The 19,161-nt window shown below is 53.6% G+C and overlaps 1 protein-coding gene across 5 annotated transcripts in view; it reads right to left on the minus strand.

Annotated features, from left to right (window-relative positions):
* Window positions 1–11,652, minus strand: part of ABCA3 (ATP binding cassette subfamily A member 3) — a 31,686-nt gene extending 20,034 nt beyond the window's left edge. Inside the window, exons 1-6 of one of the 5 annotated variants that reach the window (XM_021529649.4) lie at window positions 11,541–11,652; window positions 6,676–6,777; window positions 3,579–3,843; window positions 2,832–2,959; window positions 2,578–2,743; window positions 326–585 (exon numbers count right to left, since the gene is read on the minus strand). In XM_021529649.4, the coding sequence (XP_021385324.3) occupies window positions 326–585; window positions 2,578–2,743; window positions 2,832–2,959; window positions 3,579–3,843; window positions 6,676–6,729 (873 nt within the window). In that variant the 5' untranslated portion in view covers window positions 6,730–6,777; window positions 11,541–11,652. The other 4 variants (XM_085592595.1, XM_085592596.1, XM_085592597.1 and 1 more) reach the window with 4 other exon arrangements.
* Between the last annotated feature and the right edge of the window lie 7,509 nt (window positions 11,653–19,161).

A 19,161-nucleotide genomic window follows, 5' to 3' on the forward strand; every position in this document is an offset into this window, starting at 1 on the left:
CCCCCACAGCACATGCACAAAAGGCAAAAACCTTCCTTCAAACAGGCTGAACTCTTGAATCCACAAACTTTGGAACCCAGACATGTTGCCCTCTCTCCCAGCCCAGGAGAAACACCATCCCTGTGATCCAGCACCCCGGGTTGCACAGCAAGGAGAATCCAGCCTCCTCATGGCAGCAGGATTAGCAACATTCTTCCTCGGGGCTTGCTAATCCTCTGCCATCTCCCCCTCCTGCTGTACACCCAGCACGGATTTTGTTCCTAAACTAAAGACATCATCCATTGGGAAAAGCTGCAGAGGGAGGGGAGCACATCCCAGCTCTCACCTTCAGCTTCTTCTCCTTCTCGTGGACGACGGCACGGACGATGTTGAGCGAGGTGTAGGTGAAGCTGAGCATGAGCAGCAAGGGCAGCTGGTTCTGGATGGCCAGGAGGAAGAGGTCGTTGACATAGGCAGGGAAGGGGAAGCGCTGCACCACCACGGTGATGTTCTCCAGCAGGCTGGCAGAGCTGGCACTGGCGTGGTACTGCATGATGGCCCTGTCCACCGCGTGCTGCACCGCCAGGAATCCCTCCCGGAGATAACCTGCACAGCAAGAACCACACCGGGAATAGAGACGGGGCTGGGGTTCAGAGGGACAAACAGCCTTTGTGGGAAGGGTTGCATGGGAAGAGGAACAGGGACTAACACTGGAGTGCAGAGGAAAAGCAATATAAGCATCACTGTGACACAGGGGACCGGGGAAGGACTGATACCACAGCAAATTCATGGAATCGCTGGTTTGGGTTGGAAGGGACTTTAAAACTTATCTTGTTGACATCCTGCCATGTGCAGGGTAACCTTCCACTACACCAAACCAGGTTCTTGCAAAACCATCATTTAGAAGGAGCTGCCAGGAAAACTCTGTTCAATGGGGAGATTCTCTGTCACCATCAACCACCACAAGTCACTAGGCTTGTGTTTCACTCCTTTTTCTTTTTGTAAACCGGAAGAATAAACAATACTACACAGGTTGTAGTCAGAAAATGTGAATCCTGTGACTCACATGCGTGGCGTAAATTTTTGTGCATTAGAAAACACTGAAAGTATTTTAATTTCCCAACAGCACCTCCCAAGTGGGAAGGGACCCACAAAGATGAATCATTGACTCCAGCTCCTGGCCCTGCACAGACATCCTAACAATTCTACCCTGGGCATCCCTGGCAGTGCTGTCCAAACCCTCCTGGAGCTCTGGCAGCCTCGGGGCTGTGCCCATTCCCTGGGGAGCCTGGGCAGTGCCCAGCACCCTCTGCGGGAAGAGCCTTTTCCTAATATCCAATCTAAACCGCTCTTGACACAGCTTTAGAGAACAAAACAAACTTAAAATAGTTTATCTTTAAGTGGAATTGCTGTCAAATGTTACCTCAACAGGAACTTAAATTCTCTTACAAAACCCCAGATGAACATTTTGAAAGTCAGTTGGCTAAAATGACCCATAGAGAGAGAAGATAACAGCGGAATTATGAGATTGGGAACTTTGTTTGATATTAACTCATGTACTGAGCAAACACTCTGGGGCTCTGCTTTATTTACACACTGCAAGCAAAACCTGTTCGCCCACTTCCTCACCCTCACTCCCCCTGGACACTGCAATCAAATACAGTGGGAGAAATCCCACTGAGGGAAATATTCCCTTGGCCACCACAAGAGGAGTTCCCAAAAATCCAGTCCTAAGCCAGCACCAGCTCCAACAATGTCCCTGCTGGCTCATGCTCTGCTAGTGGTTTGCCTGCCCTTAAACACTGCAAACCACAGAACTGCTCTATTTACTTTTCAAGTACTTAAGCAGTACAATAAACAGGGGGCAGTTTGGATAGTGAAATGAAATTTCCATTAAAAATTGAAATGGGAAAAAAAATTAAATTTTAAAATGATTCATGCAAATAAAAATTTATTTTTATCCAGCTCTGCTCAGCAGAGGTGCCAAGAGGCCAAGCAGTGTCCATGAAGTCACAGGATAAAATTTAAATAAAGGATAGCTATAATGAATATGACAAAATTGTAAATATAATCCAATTACATCTAAGTAATGAAAAATAATTCAACAAAATAAAGTTTAAAAATAAAATTATTATTTAAAATTATAAATAATAATTATTTTTAATTAACATATAAATAAATATTAAGAAGCTCTATAGTTAATATTTAATTAATATCTAAATATTAATTTAAAATTGTGTCATTATTTGATGAATTATTTATATATGCACAAATCTGAATATAAACATCTATAGAAAAGCATAACCATTTAACTATTTATATAGTAATAAAGATTAATATGTAAATTTTTAAAATTTAATATACATATAAATATTTAATTGCTTATATTTATATAAAATAAATATATGCTTATAATAAACAAATATTTAATTGTTCACCTTATACAAACATAAATTTAATGCCGGTATAAATATAAACCAATCCTTCATTCTAATTAAGTGAATTTAATAATTTCTTTTAAATGAAGCTATTTCTTAAAAAGCTGAGAGCCTGTCAGGTGCGGTAGGAAGGCGACCCCACATCCTCGGCCGTGCCCACCTGGTGTGCCCCCATCAGCAAACTTGGCCTCGCGGGGCCCGGGCAGCTGGAAGAGCGGGAAGAGGTAGCCGGTGTGCCAGTCCCGGTCCAGGTTGGGGTTCAGCCCCGTCTGCTCGCTGCGCGGAGCGTTCCTCGGGCTGTACTTGAAGCGCAGCTCATACTCCACCTGCAGGAGGGGCGGAGGTGGGTGGCATGGCCATGACAGCTGGGTGACCCCTGGGTGGGGGATGCTGTCCCACCTTCCCCTGGCTCACCTGGAGGGGCAGCGGGGCCGAGCCCTGCGGGAAGCAGTGCCGGAACACCACGGCGGCCAGGACGCTGCCCGAGCGGTTGTCCAGCCTGACGTACTCCTCGAAGTCCCGCTCCGAGGGGAAGCCCTGAGCTGTGGAGGGGGAAACAGGGAGATGCAGGGAAAGGGCACAGCAACGCACCATGCGCTGCTGCTCAGCCATCCCCAGGAGCATCGCTGGGTCCAGGACAGGAGGGATGCGCCACGCCTGCTCTCACACACCGGGGAGTTACGCAGGATGCTGCCCTGTATCCTGGGCATGCAGACATTCCTCCTCCTTGAGAGCAGGAGTCAGCTTTCCCACAGAAAATCCTAACCTTTTGGAACAGCAAGTGCTAAAATTTTCTGTGCCAAAAGATTTCCAAAAATACTCTCTCACAGGGAAGCGCTGCCACCTTCTTTAACTGTTTTAGGGTGATATTTTTCTAGATGGAAACTGCAATAAAATGAGACCAAAAAGCAACCCCAAATCTTGTCATTTTAGTGAAAAAAACCCCAAAAAGCATCAAATTATAGCCTTGAAATTCAGGAAAAAATGGTGTTCCAGGAGCATGAGGACTCAGAATCAGTCACAGAATGGTTTGGATTGGAAGGGACATGAAAGATCATCCAGTTCCAAGACCCTGCCATGGGCAGGGATACCTTCCACTGGACCAGGCTGCTCAGAGTAAAGAATCTCTGGGGTGGAAGGGGCAGCCCCAGCCCTGCTGACCTCTGATGTTGATGGGCAGAGCTCTCTCCACCGCCTCGGCGATGCTGCGGACGGCGCTGCTGTTGGAGGGGACATAGGCCAGCTCCCAGGGGCTGCTGGCGTGCTGGGAGGAGAAGAAGCTGGGCAGGTCATCCACAGACTCGGCGGGGTAGAGGGTGGCGTTGGGGTGGCTGACGGAGCGCACGCGGTGCCGCAGCGCGATCAGGATGGCGGCGAAGAGCAGCGGCAGGCACACCTCGATCACCGTCACCAGGATCTGCCGCTTCTGCAGCCCGGGGGAAAGATACAGATATGGGGTAAGGATATAAAATATAGCATGTATCTATGTATGCACAGACATCTAGATACCTACCATAAGTATGTATCAATACACAGATACATACCCATAGATAGTACACACTCTCTCAAGAGATAAAAAACAAGACGCAAACACAGAAGTTGATGAGCACAGTCATGAGGTTAAGGCCATGAGAACACCAAGGAGCAATAGCATTCTTGCATTCCACAAGGTTTCACAACCTGGGTTTTTCCAGAGGCCAGGAATGACACTATGCTGGTTCCCACATCCTTCAGAATGCTCCAGCCAAGGGGTCCCCTCCCCTAAGCACTGCTCCAGCTCAAACCAGCCTCCTCCAGAGCCTTCCTCACCACGATGCTGGGTTGGATGACCCAAGCTTGTCCTTTGCTCCTTCCCTGTGCCCTGGAGCTCTGCCACATGCAGCAGCACTGCTGGAACCAGTGCGACTTTTCCTGCTGGAGCTGAGTTGCTCCAGGCAGCTGGACACAGGATCTGCATCCCAGGATGGGGCCCAGCAGAGCCTCTGGCTACAGGAGGACTACAGCATGGCAAGCACACCCATGGGCATACCCAAGCCGCTATTGCACTACACAGAGTGGCTCATTTTTTAAATTTATTTTTAATTGAGATTCAAGCAACTGGAGAATGAATTCAAGCCCTGCACTCTGGACCTTCATCCATCAATTCCCCCAGGGCTATCTCTCCTGCACAATGTCCCCTAGCTAGTAACACCCCCCACCAACACAGGTTCATTAGCACCCAACCTAAGACAATTAGCATTTCAAACTGGTGTCCCAGGGGAACTGTGGTATTCTGAGCAACCTGGTCCAGAGGAAAGTGTCCTTGCCCATGGCAGAGCAGTAATATGAATGGTCCCTTCCAATCTAAGCCATTCTGGGATTCTGTGATTTCCTCCTGCAATGTGAGCTGCCTTCACCTCAGGCCAGGCTGAAGAGCAGCACAGCACACTCAGCCTCAGCCACAGCAGTGACAGCTCAGAGATGTCCCTGGCCACAGGGGTTCCTGGCTGCTCAGAGCATGTACCTGGAGCAGCAGCAGCAGCATTAACCTTTTCTGAGGCCTCTGGCTAATTTGGGCTTCACAAGACTTGGGGATTTTGCACCTCCCCTTTGCCAGGCTGTAAAGAGGAGCACCAAGAGCTTTAGTCTCACAACTTTGCTGTCCCAGCAACTGGATTTTATCCAGCAGCCAGTGGGCAGGCCCAGGTGGGCAGAGTCTCCAGTGGAGCAGGTAGGGAGCCCTGAGTGCAGCCTGGACATCCTGGGAAGGGACAGCCCTGCAGGAGCCAGGGTGAATGGGATCTTGGACAGTTTGTCAGGAGATGATAGGGGACTACAGCTACCCTGCCTCTCAGCACCCACTGCCAAAGCCCAAAACACCTCTTGGGGCTTCCCCTGGGAGGAACAGTCTGCTCCAGCCCCAGCCAGCCCCAGCAGCATAGGCAGAAGCTTCAGCAGGCAGGGAAAAAGGAGCTTTCCCAAAGCCATGCTCATAACAGCGAATGCTGCAGATGTCTGATGGGTTTATAATGCAGCCCTGGCAGCCCAGCTGCCTCCCGCTGATTTACTATCATACTAAACCTCTCCCTGTCTCCTGGGCTGCCTCCAGAACAGCTCTCTGCCTCCCTGAACTCACAGGCTCATACACATTCACCAGCTCTGCAGCAGAAGTCATTCAAGCGCTGTATTCCAGAGGTGACAGGGATACTCATCCAAAATCAGCAAGCAGCTCTGGAGAGCCACGTGTGCCAGCATCCATCCTCTCAGTGGGGTGGGGGGGACTTGGGAGCTCTGATTCTTTATCAGGAACCAGATTTTAGCTGTATCCTGGCACAGTAGACCTGAGTCAGCTTGTGGCCTTGGAAAATACACTGAGATGTGTCCCCACCCTGGAGCACACCCAGAAAAAAACACTTTCCCCCTCCAGAGAGGATGGAGGATGCTTCTGGCTGCAAATCAGCCCTGCTGCCAGTCCCTTTCATCCCCTCAAGGCCCAGTTCCCTGTTCTGTGCCTGTCGCAAGGCCGGGTGCAGCCAGCGCTTCCCTCTTCCTTTGGTTTATTTTTACAGTATCGCTGTGCTGAGCTGCACTCGGGTAATTAAAAGCATAAAGCCAGGCTGCAGCCATCCATGCTCCCTCCTCTTCCCCTGCACTCTGCCAGGGCTGGCTCCAGGTCCCAGCAGAGCCACAGAATCCACCCAGGAACACTTAAAGGAGCTGTGGCTTGGGCCAGCACCAGGCGGGACCTGCCAGCCCTGAGGTCCCCAGATTCCTCAGTACCACCCAGCTGCCATGGTGAGAGGTGGGCTGGCAGTGGGAGCCAATAGTTTAATATTTTTAGGACCCCTAAAAGCTGCTCCTGAGAGTAGTAGAAAGGAATGGAGGAAAAAAAAACCCAGGGCTCCAGTGGGTTTTGGAAATTTTGGGGGTTTTGGAAACTGGGATTTCCAGAGGAGGCTGTGCAATGAGACAGCTCAAAACACCCCACTGTCACATGGATGGGTGTGGGTTACCCTGTCCCAGAAGAAGGGAGCTGAGCTCATTGCCAGAAGGCAGGCTGGGGAGGCTGGGGACAAGGAAACTGAGTACATAGCACAGCCCATAACGTCACACAGCCCAGCACAAAAGACACCACATGCACAAACAACCCAGTTTTCCTCCTAGAGATGCCCTGTGTCCCACGGGAGAGGTTTCCTGACAAAGCCAGAGGCTGGGCAAGCTCTGATGTATCCCCATTTAGCGGTGCCAGAAGCAGCCACTGGGTGCAGTGCCAGCCTACCTGCAGGATGTAGTTCTTCCAGAGCAGCAGCCTAAACTGCCTGAGCACAACCATCCTCCCATCAGAAGGGGGCCAGCGCCGCCACCACCACTCCGCAGGACCCTGGAGGAGAGAGAGGAGAGAGCTGTGAGTGCCAGCTGCTGGTGGAGCCGGGCTAGGAGGGCAGCATCCCACACCCCACACGGCCCAGGGCAGCTCTCTGCTCCCAGCCTGGAGCCACAGCAGCTGGTTCGACCCCAGAAATAACCATTGTGCATCCCTGCCTAAGAGTAAGAGCCCGTGGTTTCTGGCATGGCTGTTCCAGAGATGGAAGCTGTGTTTCAATATCCAACCCGGGTCCTTCCCAGCAGGGGACAGGAACAGCTTTCCTCAAGCTGCAGGAGCACAGGGTTACAGAACTGCAAACACCAACCAAACTCCTGGCAGCCCATTATTTTGGGTTGGGTGGAGATTCCAAGCTGTGCCTCCACTTCCTGCCGTGTGAAGGGTTGGTTCTGCAACACTCGGTGCTTTGCCAGCAGAGACTTTGCTGGGAGAGGCGAGGATGAGAAAAGGGCAAGGGAAGCACAAGGGAAGGTCGGTGCTTGAGAAGGATCCCCCGCTGCCTCCTCCCCTCTCAGGAAGTTGTTTGTGTCCCCATTTGCAGCGGCATTTCCTGTCGGAGCACTGCTATCCCACCAGGACACTGGCTGGGATTCTGGGCTTGCAGAGCAGCACAGAGAAGGAAGGGGCAGCCCTGGCACCAGCAGAGGCTCCTGCTCACACTGCCAGACTCTGGGCAGCCCCCACCAATCCGTGCCAGCTTCCAAACACAGCAAATCCCGACAGGATCACAGCGGAGTCAGCTCCGAGCTGGAGCTCCAAAGCCTGGCAGCACTGAAAGCTGCCACAGGGACACGGATGGGCACATAACCCATGGGCAACGCCCTGGCAGATGCTCCACAGCACGATCTTCAGCCCTGGTTGGGATGATATCAGCTCCCTGGATGCAGCTGGCACCCAGCAAGCCCAGCAGGGGTTTCAGGGTGCCACAGTGAGAGGAGGGGAGGTTGCTGACCCAGCCTGCCAGCCCTGGCTCCTGGGCTGGTGAGCACACACGGCGAGCACAGCTCCAGTGGCAACAGAGCCACAGCAACAGCAACCTGAGACACACGCAGGGCACAGCAACAACACCCACCCACCTCACCTGCTCCCTGCCACCAGCTCCTTGAGCTCTCCAGGAGCCTTCTCCAGCCCTGGCACACACCTTCATAGGATCAGCCCTAAACCCAGAAGCCTTCTCCTGGCTTTGCACACACCTTCCCAGCCCCAATGCTAAACCCAGATGTGTTCTTAGAGCACAAAAAACCCACCGTCTCTTTGCCACTCCATGCACAGAAGACAGATTCCCACAACAGCAGGGACATCTGTGTTCAAGGATCTTTCTCCAGGCAGGAGAAAGCAGAAGAGATCTTATGCTTCAGCCCCAAATGTCCATCAGAACCCCTGCCCAAAGCAAGCAGGAAAGGAATAGCAATGGGGAAATGGCAAATGCACCTTCAAGTGCCTCACCAAGTGCTATGTCTCCAGCTCACCTCTGGCCCACATGTGGCCAAGCAGAACAGTCCATGCTGTGCCACAGGATCCCTTAGCAGGTGCCCCGGGCCCACACACACCTACTTCACACAGCAGTATCTGAAACACCCCCAAATAATCCCCCCCACCCCCAAGCAGAAACCTTTGTCATGCACACCCTTGAAGGAATCCAGAGCAAACCAAGGGACTCAAAGTTGTGGCTCACTTGAAAGAGGACAAATGCTGCAGATCATGCAGGAGCAGCTGCTGCCCTCGCCGAGATCCCAAATCCTGCTCGCCCTGCCACACCCTCGAACTCAAGCTGCCCCCCACGACTGCCCCCACGGTCTTACAGCTGCTGCCAGGAAAATGTCAAGCAGCTCTTGGGTAACACAAACACTATACAACGACTGAAGACTGCATTATTGCCAATAAATATTTTCCCAGTTTTCAAGTGTTCCAGGAAAACTCGTTCTGGACCTTTTGCTTGCTGGAGGTGAGAGGAGAAAGCTAAATTACAAAAGTTCTTACTGGATTTGAGAGCAAAATGTTTTTCCAGGCTCTCATATCCAAAGCACAATTTTTTTTTTTCCAATCCAAAAGAGAAAACCTATTTTGGGAGATCTGCCTGGATCAGCCCTGAGATGTCTATGATCAGGGCTCAGGTCTATGTCTGGGCCCATCTTCAGCAGTAAGGGAGCACTGAGTGCCCCAGGTGGATGATGACCTTGGAGGCAACAAGGTGCCTTGCTGGGCAGTACCTTGGGTTGTCCCCGCTGGAGATGCTCCCACCTGACCTCAAGCACTACAAGATAAGACTGAGTTTCCCACCAAGAGGCAGGGCCAAAGATCTGGGAGGAGAGAGAGGCAACCACCACCAGCTTCTGGGAGAACAACCCAGTTCCTCTCCCTGCTCTCTTCATCTGACCACAGCAGGAGGAAGGGCCTCCTGAATACATGAGTATGGACACACCCTGGCCATCCTCAGGGAGGTCAGTGAGGAAGGAGACCCTCCTGCTTGCCCACAGCCTGCATGAGTGAATATGAGACTGGTCCTCACCACCTGGTCCCCACCAGCCCCTGCCGCAGTACCAAGCTGTGCTGAGTAACATGGTGGCACCAGCCGCCCCCCTGGACCACAGCTGTTCTGCCAGAGGATTTAGATGTGGACAGGCTGAGGATCGGCAGGGATCAGGGTCACAGCATCCCACCTCCTGACCCACCTCCACACCCCCTTGTCACTGGGAGGTGGCTGTGCCTGGCCACCACCTCAGAGGAAAGGGCTGAGCAAAGGCCACATGCTCCCGGGAGCCTGCAGTTATTTTAGAGCACACACCGCATTTCTGCTCTTCTGATGTCCCGTTCCCATAGAAACCAGCCCTGGAAATGGCAGACGTTGCCTTTTTTAATATAAACCCGGTGCTTCTTCCTGCTGGTTGACAGAGACACCATGTCACCCCTACAAAATGAACTGCCAGGTGCCTGCACCTCCGCAGCTGTGCCCGGGGTAGTGGCATCACACACCTGGCAAGGGCTGTCAGTCCCTGGGTACTTTCCACACTGTCACTGGAGCAGGAAATTCCTCTCTGCATCCCACAGTGTCTGTGCTGGAAATTAATCAGCCACAGCAGGGCAAGGACTTTTTATGGCCACTGTTTACAGGAAGAGTGAGTGATTTCCGACATGGGTGCATCCAGCAAGTCCCAGGTCCTGCAAAGAGCAACCAGGGCCAGCAGCCACCAGACCAGCCATGAGTGTTCAGTGACACACAGCTCTCACTGCTGGGGTGTTTTCACCTTCTCCCAGAGATCTGGGAGTCACAACAGAGTGAGACCATAAAAACCTCACCTTGGTTGTGCAAACAGTAATAAAACTTTCTAAGAGGCTGTAAGGATGGTGGGGTGCTGGGTGGGGTGCTGCAGGGACCAGTGACCTCACAGCCCTCTACAAACCCAACACCCAGTGTCCGACATATAAGGGAGTCTGGGTTTGACCCAGACAGGAACTTCAGGCCTTGAAATAAAGAAGAAAGCTGGGGCTGGATCCTGTTTGCAGAATGAGGGTCTGGCTTGTGCCCAGCTGCTGGCCTGCACTGGGAGTTGCTCGGTGGGCACAGGGAGCCTGATGGGCTCTATGGTTGCGTCTGTAACTGCCTTTGTGCTGGGCCGCAGGAGAGGGGGGACAAAACTGCTGCAAGGGCTGGTCAACACCTTTGCCTTAAAAACAACATTGCTGGTTTGCCCAGTGAGTTTGTAGTTGTTCATAAAACTACAAACTCTGCAAACTCACTGGCCTCATGAATTTAGCAAGAACAAGGTCTGGAGCCCAACACATGGGTTTCTCATGGACCTTTGTACAACCCTGCTCCTGCCCTGCAGTTCTCAGTGGCTGGGCAGGACAGGCCACCCGTGCAGCTGTGAGCAGAGGACAGGGAGATCCCTTCTGCTTCTATTTGGTTTTGAACATTTCCAGGGATGGGGACTCCACCACTGTCCTGGGCAGCCTGTTCCTGTGTCTGACCACCCTTTCCGTGAAGAAATTTTCCCAACATCCAACCTAAACTTGCCGTGGCACAACCTGAAGCTGTCTTCTCTTGTTCCATCACTTGTTCCCATGGAGCAGAGTCTGACACCCCTGCCCCCCCACCGGCTGCACCCTCTTGTCAGGGAGTTGTGGACTGAGAAGGTCTCTCCTGAGCCTCCTTTTCTTCAGGCTGAGCCCCCCCCGCTGCTTCTTATTAGACTTGTGCTCCAGACCGTTCCCTTCCCTCGACACGCTCCAGCCCATCAAGGTCTGTCTTGGCATAAGAGACGTTTCCATACCAAGGCAGGGCTGCGGGCCGCAGAGGGGCCGGCAGATGGCCCCTCGGTCCCCGCAGCCCCGTGTCCGTTCCCCGGCAGGGAGGGGTGCCCGAGCTCCCCCGGGATGCCGGTGGCTCCCAGCCAGCCGCAGCCCCCGAGCGCGGCCGAGCATCCCCGGCGGAGCCCGCGCGGCGCCGCCTCCATCCCGCGCTCCCCTCCGCCGCAGCCCACGGGGAAGCGAGCCGCGCAGGAGGCACCGCCGGCAGCGAGCCCGAGCCGCGCCGGAGCGCGGAGGCGGCAGCGGGAGGAGCCGGCCAAGGGCCCCGGCGCTGCCGCAGCTGCGGGCGGGGCCGCCCCGCCGAGCGGACAAGAGGCCGCGGCCCCACGCATCCCCCGTCCGGCCCGACCCCCCGCTACTGCTGCCATCACTCCCCGATGCTCGTCCCCCCCGGCGCCCACCACCCCCGTGCCGGTGCCGGTCCCGGCACCCATCCCTCCCCGCTCACTCACCGGGCCGGGCGGCTCCGGCTCCGGCTCCGGCTGCGGCTGCGGCTCCGTCCGGCCCCGCCCGCGCCCGCCGCGGGACCGCGGCACCGCGCACGCGGCGGGCGGGACCGGAGAGGGGCGGGACCGGGACAGGGTGAGGAAAACCGGCCGTGAGTGGGTGTGAGTGTGAGCGTCAGAGTGTGAGTGTGTGTGTGTGTGTGTGTGTGTGTGTGTGTGTGTGTGTGTGTGTGTGTGTGTGTGTGTGTGTGTGTGTGTGTGAGTGTGTGTGTGTGTGAGTGTGTGTGAGTGTGAGCGTTTGTGTGTGCGAGCGTTTGTGTGTGCGTATGAGCGTGTGTGTGTGAGCACATGTGTGCGTGTGAGCATGTGTGCGTGTGTGTGTGAGAGTGAGTGCGTGTGCGCACACACACGTGTGTACCGCCGCTTGCGGTCATTTCTGCACACACCCGTCTGTGCCATCCTGTGTGTGCATGGCATGTGTGTACTACTGTGAACCTGTCTGAGGCGTGTGTATGTACACATCCCTCTGGGTGTGAGCTCTCAGTGTGTGCACACGCCCTGCTAGGCATTACATACACTGGTGTGTGTGTTTGCAGGGCATTGTGCACCTGCGTGTGCCCCAGGTATTGCACGTGTGCCAGGTGGGTGTGGCTGTGGCTGTGTGTGCACCCATGCCATTGTGTGAGTGCACACCTGGGCGTTCCACAGCTGTGTGCACATGCACTGGGCATTGCATGTGTGCCAGGTTTGGGACACAGCACGAATTTACATGTGCCCACTTGGACACCCGAGTGTGTGGAAGTGGCTGTGTGTGTAGGGTGGGTGTGTGTGTGTGTGTGTGTGTGTGCAGGGGCTCTGTGTGAGGAAGGGGCCATGCGTGTACATGACAGGAGCTCACTGTGGGGGCAGTGGCTGTGAGCGGATCTGGTGGGGTCAGTCTGTCCCTGCATGGGCACGGTCAGTCTGCCGTCTGTCCGTCCACCCTGCTCCCGAGCAGCAGCACTCCACACTGGCCTGTTTTTGGAAGCGGGTGCCAGCTCCGTGTGGGAATGTGGCACTCTCAGGCCGCTCCAGGGGTCAGGTGGAACGCTCCAGATAAGGATGAAAGTGCCGGCCGTGGAGTGTGGTCACAGTTGCTGGTGTCTGGCTGCCCTGCCCGTCCTGCCCGCTGCCTGCCAAGTTGGCAGGAGAACGTGCTGCTGGTGCTGAAAACACCAAAGTGGGGAAAGTTTGCACAGCGTGGGCAGAGGGAGTAGGAAGAGAAGGGTGGGGAGAGGGGACTGCGGTGGGGACAAGGACAGCCATGGCATGAGGCAGCTCTGCTGAATAAGGCACTTGGGGTAGCTTGGGTGCTGTGGCTGCTGGGGGGGATTTGGGGTGCCCCAGTGAACCCAACCTGGCCCAGGCTATGACAGGCAGGAAGCAGGGCAGCTCCCGGCCACTGCCTTTTTCCACATGATAAAGAGAGGGAATTCAGGCATCAGAACAGGCTGCTGAGAGAAGTGTGGAGTTCCTGGAAGTCTTCAAAAATCATGTAGATGTGGCACTTGGGGGTATGTTTTAGTGGTGGCCTTGGCAGTGCTGAAGGAACAGGTGGACTTGATCTTAAAGAGCTTTTTCAACCTAAATGATTCTGTAATTCTATGATTCTATAATTTTTTGGGGTCTCCATGTAGCTGAATGCCACAGTGATGCCTTTGAGTATGACTGCTTTGGAAACTGTGCTCCTCTCTGGTCTTGGGGATTTGTAGCCGCTTTCTGGACCCTGGCTGGCCCTTGGGAGAAGAGGAAATAAACTGAGAACCAGGGCAAGGGTAAAGGTGTCTGGGTATGGGAGCAGGAATCAGCAGCATTGGTGTTAAGATGAGGCCAAACAGGGAGTGGCACTTTTGACTGCACTGTTGGGACCCCCTGAGCTGGGAAGCCCTACTCCACCTTGGTACCTTCGATCCTGGTGATGGCCAAAGCTGAATTTTGGCTCCCAAGGGCACCTGGAGCATGTCACAGCTGTGGGTCTGGCCCCAGATGCAGTGTTTGCAGTTGAAGTTCTGGCTGTCTGGCCTGTGCCCAGATCCTGTCTCCTGCTGGGCTGCACTGGGAGAGGCCTGGACCCAATGCCCATCTTCAGAGCTGCAGCTGGGAGCCCTGTTCCTGCCCTCCCTCAGCTGGTTCCACAGACATCAGAGGAACTGAAGTTGTCTCCATGGGTGACTGAGCAGCCACCAGACCACAGCAAAGCTTCCCTGCTCACACTCACGTCCTTAGCAGCACACAGCAAAGCTCATTACATTGCTCAGAGGCAGGAAGGAGCTGCCTGGCTCAGAGTTGTTATACCTCAGCAGAGTGCAGGCTGGCCAGGCATGGGGATGGCATGTGCCTTCCTGGCAAGCATGGCCTGGCTGAGGGCTTGTCCTCTCCCTGTTTGCTTTCCCCCATCATGTGTCACCCTTCTGCATGGCATCCTGCTGTGGCCACCTCGGAAATAGCGTGGTCTTGCCCAGCATCTTTGTCGTCACGGGGCCACTGGCCCTGTCTCAGGTGATGCCAGCAGCCAGCTGAGTAGTCACAGGTAACTGTGGGCCTGGGGAGGATCTGGGACAGTCATTGCCTGCGGTGACACGCGGAGCCTCATGCCAGCCTGGACTGAGCCACCTGTCCACACCCCTGCTCAAGCCTGGGTTTGATCCTCCCCAATTACAGCTGCCTCAGTTCTCTCTGTGACCTTTCCTGTTGCCTCACGCTAAGCCTCTCAGTGCCTGCCTCTGAAGGAAGCTGAACAATTAGATCAAAACAAAAATCTTGCCAAAGAAAGTATTTACAGGCTCCTCATGGCGCCTAGAACAAAAGATGAGATGTTGCAATGAGGTGCAGTGGCATTGCAGTGACTCGGCTCACACCCAAGGCTGGGAGTGTGCAGGACACTCAGCAGGAACATGGGAGAAACACAGAAAAAGACAGGATCAGGCAGAGAGGAGGCAGCAAGGACAGCCAGCATTAGGCAGTGGGGAAGCACTTGCTTGGGGGACGTCCCTGTCTGACCTCCACATGAGCCTCTGGGAGGGCCAGACCCTGTGCCAAACTTGTCAACCCTGCTCCTGCTGCCTGCTACTGGCACCTGTGTCCCTGAGCTCAAGCTGTTCTCCACCACCTTTCCTTGTTGGCTGTTGTCACCCCCATTTCCCATGGTGTTATTCCCAAGGGGCAGCCACAGGGGCCATCCTGTCACCAGCAGTGGGGACATCCATCCTGCTGTTTCACACCATCTGGGTTCAGAAAACCCCAGCCCTGCTCACCCCATACATGGTTTTAGGGTTTAAGCTGTATTAAAGGTGCTGGCTGGCTCATGAAACCATCTTATCCCTGTCCATCAAGGACCTTCCCTTCCCCGTCCAAACAACACCCAAAATGCAGGACAGGTTAGGAGCAGGGTGTGTGCCAGTGAGTCCCCAAGGGCAGCCATGCCAGCGTGGGCCTGGCACAGTGTGCTCTGGCCCCTCATCTCTCAGCCAGCAGCCAAATGCAGATGTGGGGAAGAAGAACTTGGTTAAGTATTTCCTCTTTCAGTTCCTCTGCTATCTCCATGGCCCTGCCACCCTAGACAGTATCCAGGCAAGGGATTCACTACCGCTGTCCTTGTGTTCCACATCTGCATTGCTCCTTGCCCTCCATCCCAGCCTCCTGCTGCTCCCTGTGAGGGAGGAAGGAGCGTGACCAGAGCACACACCCCATGATGCCCAGTGGCACCTTACTCCAGAGCAGCTGGTGGTCAGGGACATGCAGCAAGGGCTTCCCTGGACACATCCTGAGAGTTGTGGTGCAGGGACAGACACACGGACTTCTGATGAGAGCATTTTCCATCTTGTCCTCATTTCCTCCCATCCTTAACTTTGCTGCAGTGCTGCATGGTGCAGCCCTGAGACTGGCACTTTTTACCCTGGAGTGGCATTGCCCAGGAGTAAAATGCCAGGATGGTGGTTCTGATTAAAGAGGGTGAGTGGATCCAACACCTTCTCTTGGTTCCCCCACACTTGCCAAGGACAGATGTCTCGGGCTTCTTTTCCCCAGGGTGTGGCCCCTATTTCCTTTCACCCCAAGGCATACCAGCTTGCAGCCCCCCAGTCTTGGCTGCCAGGTTGAAGTTTCTTGGTGTATTGCTTTGCCCTTTAAGTACTGAGAAGATGCACAGTGAAACAGACTCCTCTTGGAGTGCTCAGACAAAGGAAAATCTCATGGGTTAGGAAGGATGACACAGGAAGAAGCTTCCCAGAATACCTGCTACTCTTCCCAATCTCTCTTCTCAAGTGTTATTTCCCTGGCAGTGCTCTGTAGGGAGCTGGCACAGTCTCTACCCACACCAGCCTCCAGCAAAGTGTCCCCAGGGTGTCCCTGTGTCCCTGCTGGGGGTTACAAAGCTCCAGGCCCTTGACAATCCCTGGAGCACCACCAGCACGGAGGAGATGTGGCTGGGAATTTCAGCAACCATTGCTCCTCTGTGCCTGGGTGAGCCTCCCACTGTGGTGGGAGCTGGGGAGGCAGCATGGCCTGGGACATATGGGCAGGCTCTGCCTGCACTGCCCAAAGGCAGCCTGGTTGTCCCTTCAATCCAGAGAGGCAGCTGGTGTCCCCAGGGCCACTTCCCATGGGTGTGCCAACAGCCAAGACCTCTTAAAGCTGCTGGATTGGATCTGGCAACTTGGAGCTGAGAGGGTTCCAAAGCCTCTCCCAGGACTCTAGCATGGCTTCTCAAGAGGCATCACTTTAGGATCCAAGAGGTATGTAAATGAAAAGGAATAGCCTCATTTCATTAAGAGGTTGAAGAACTGGCAGCTTTGGGCATTCTATCAAGCTCAAAGATCTCTGCCAGCACCTAAATCCGATAAGTCATGTGTTTGGGCTGCTGGCAGTGTGCTGGAAAGCCAAGGGTGAGATAAGGGAGATGTAACTGTGCTAGCACCAAGGAAACTCCTGCAGGGGGGAGACAGATCTTTCTGTTGCCACCCCAGCTGTCTGCACTTTCCCAGAGGGCACAGCAGCACAGACTTGCAGTTGGACTCAATGATTCTTGTGGATCCCTTTTAACTCAGGATATTCTGTGACTCTGTCAGACCACCCTTAACACACAAAGGCCACAGGAAGATAGGTCTTCTCCTAAAAATTTATACTTTTCCCTCTTCCGAGAGCAAGGGAGAGTTAAAACTTCACCTAACCCACTGCTTTTGAGGAAGCTGGACCAGGGCAGGCAGTGCTGCAGGTTGCTGCGTATGGGGGTGGAATTCCAGCATACAGATAAACCAGCGAAACTTGGGGGATAGAGGGAGCATCTCAATGAGAGACAAGCTCTGGCTAAAGGAGTACAAAAATGGGGTGCAAAGCCTTGACATAAAACCATGGGAGGGGTTTTAAATGATGGCTAATGGGTGAGATGGGTGGGCAGTGCAACAGGGACTCATGCAGAGGTAAATTCTTCCCTGTGAGGGTGGTGGGGCCCTGTCATCTCACCCGAGGACTTGAGAGCTGAAAGGTTCAAAGAACCAAAGCTTGACCTGAGATCTGCTCTGTCCTGCTCTCCAGAGGCTCTCCAGGAGCCAGAGCCTCTGCAGCCCAAAATCCAGACTGGTTTTCAATGCCTGAGGTAGGAAAAAAGGAGCAAATTCTTGCTGAGATCAGGCAAAAGGTGCAATGCTGCAGACACAGTCCCCTGTGGAGTGACTGCAGGCACCCAGATTGCCTTGCTGATACAAATTACCAGTTATGAAATATAGAAATTTGTTAATTATTTCCCTTTTCATCTATTTATTATGGGTTTCTTTTTTATTGCTAATTATTACTTTAATAGAGCACTAAGTAGGATGGAGGGTTCTCTTCTCTGATGCTGGCTTGGTGGCTCTCAAAATAAATCTTAAAGAATTGCCTTTTTCCACTATTTTCTGTCTGCCTTTCCCTATCACTCTGTTTTCTCAGTTTTTCTTGTGTTTTTGGGGTCTGACTTTTTAAAGCACCCTGCATTTCTGTTTACTGCATGGATTCTTCTTTCCCTAAATTGAATGTAATCAGGTCATGATCACTGTTCCCTAGGTAACCACCAATGAAATTACAGACCAGTGATCGAGAATTAACAGTTTAAGAAAGTTTAAAAATTAAAATGGTAATTGGAAGACTTCAAAAATCTGCTGAACCAAGGCATTCCCAGCTAAGCCACTGGTTACTATGGAGGGCTTGGGGACAATGATTGTGGTTCAGGAATTAGGGGAAACACCAGCCACTAGCCTGCTAAGACAAATTCAAACAAATCTGATAAAGGGCTGCTTCTTTTCTGTCAAAATTCCGAGGGGATGCTTCGGTTAACTAAGGAATTGAGGCTGTACCTGTATGGGATGTGGCAAGAGCTGGAACTGAAGTGGTTGTGCAGGGGTCTGGCAGTGGAGGTGAAGCAGTTCAATGTTCTGCTGCTGCCTGCAATGCCAGGGGAAATAACATGGTGATTGTGGAGTGCAGTGTCCCGATGGCCATGGTGGGCAGGAATGGAAGAAACCCTCCAGCCTGCCCTGTTGCTCCTGATAGTGTCCAGGTGCTTCAAAAAATCCCAGTAACCAGCTGCAGAAACCAATTCAAGCATATGCCAAGCTTCTCAGAGTAATTTGGCAGAGTTCTGGCTTTGCTGGGACTTTTTGTGTGCTTAGTGAATATTAGGTAAATGCCCTGGTATTTGGAGCACTTGAGAAAGGGCGACCAGCCCATGGCAGAGTGAAGTCTGTGCAGGACACCCTATCTGGAGATAGTTTTTCCAAGCCCTGCAGCCCCATGGTGGGCTCACTCAGGGGGTTCATGCCCTGTGTGTTATTTCATTATACCTTCCACCACTGCTCTACCTTCCACCATTGCAACACGGAGCTCACTCCTGTGTCATGCTAAGCTTCTGTGGGAGCTGCTCCACTCAGCTCTTCATGCAATGAGCAGTTGCCTTCCAGATCCGCTTTGCTCTTGTTCATGCCCAGTGGCTAGTGTTCCATGGCTCACTGGGATGGACTCTGAAAAACATCCTTACATGTGAGATGTTCTGTGGGACAAGAACCAGGTCCCTACTGCCCCCACCTCACCTGCCTCTGCTATCCCTTGCTATGGGGGCTCAGGAGCCAGGTACCTTCTCCAGGCAAACCCCGGCCTCAGCCCACCTGATAGGAAAGGTTTAACTCCACCTACGTCTCTTTTATGGGAATGCTGCCTGCTTGCGGTGTAGGATGTACACAAGGGATGGGGCACACAGGTGCATATGCTGAATACACAGCCCTGTGCCGCACATTAACTCCCGCATTCATTAACCTGTGAGCGCCTGTTCTGCAGACCCAATGTCCTTTCTGAGTAGTTCTCTGGTGTCTTTTATGAAGTAATGTGACTCGACCCCAGCAAGGAGCGCTGGGAGCACAGCCTGAAGGGATCTCGAGGCTCCGTGCGGCCTGACCACCCGTGTCCCTGCCCGGCCGGGCCACAGGAGCCCACGGGCAGCGGGACCGCCGGTGCCCGCTGACACCCCCGGTGTCCCCTGAGATCCCCGATACTCCCTCACAGCCCCCGGCCCGCCGAGCCGGCGGGGCGAGGCGCGGCCCGGAGTGCGCCTGCGCCGTGGCGG

Source organism: Lonchura striata, chromosome 14, assembly GCF_050655825.1.
Source record: "Lonchura striata isolate lonStrDom1 chromosome 14, ASM5065582v1, whole genome shotgun sequence".
Classification (NCBI taxonomy): Eukaryota; Metazoa; Chordata; class Aves; order Passeriformes; family Estrildidae; genus Lonchura; species Lonchura striata.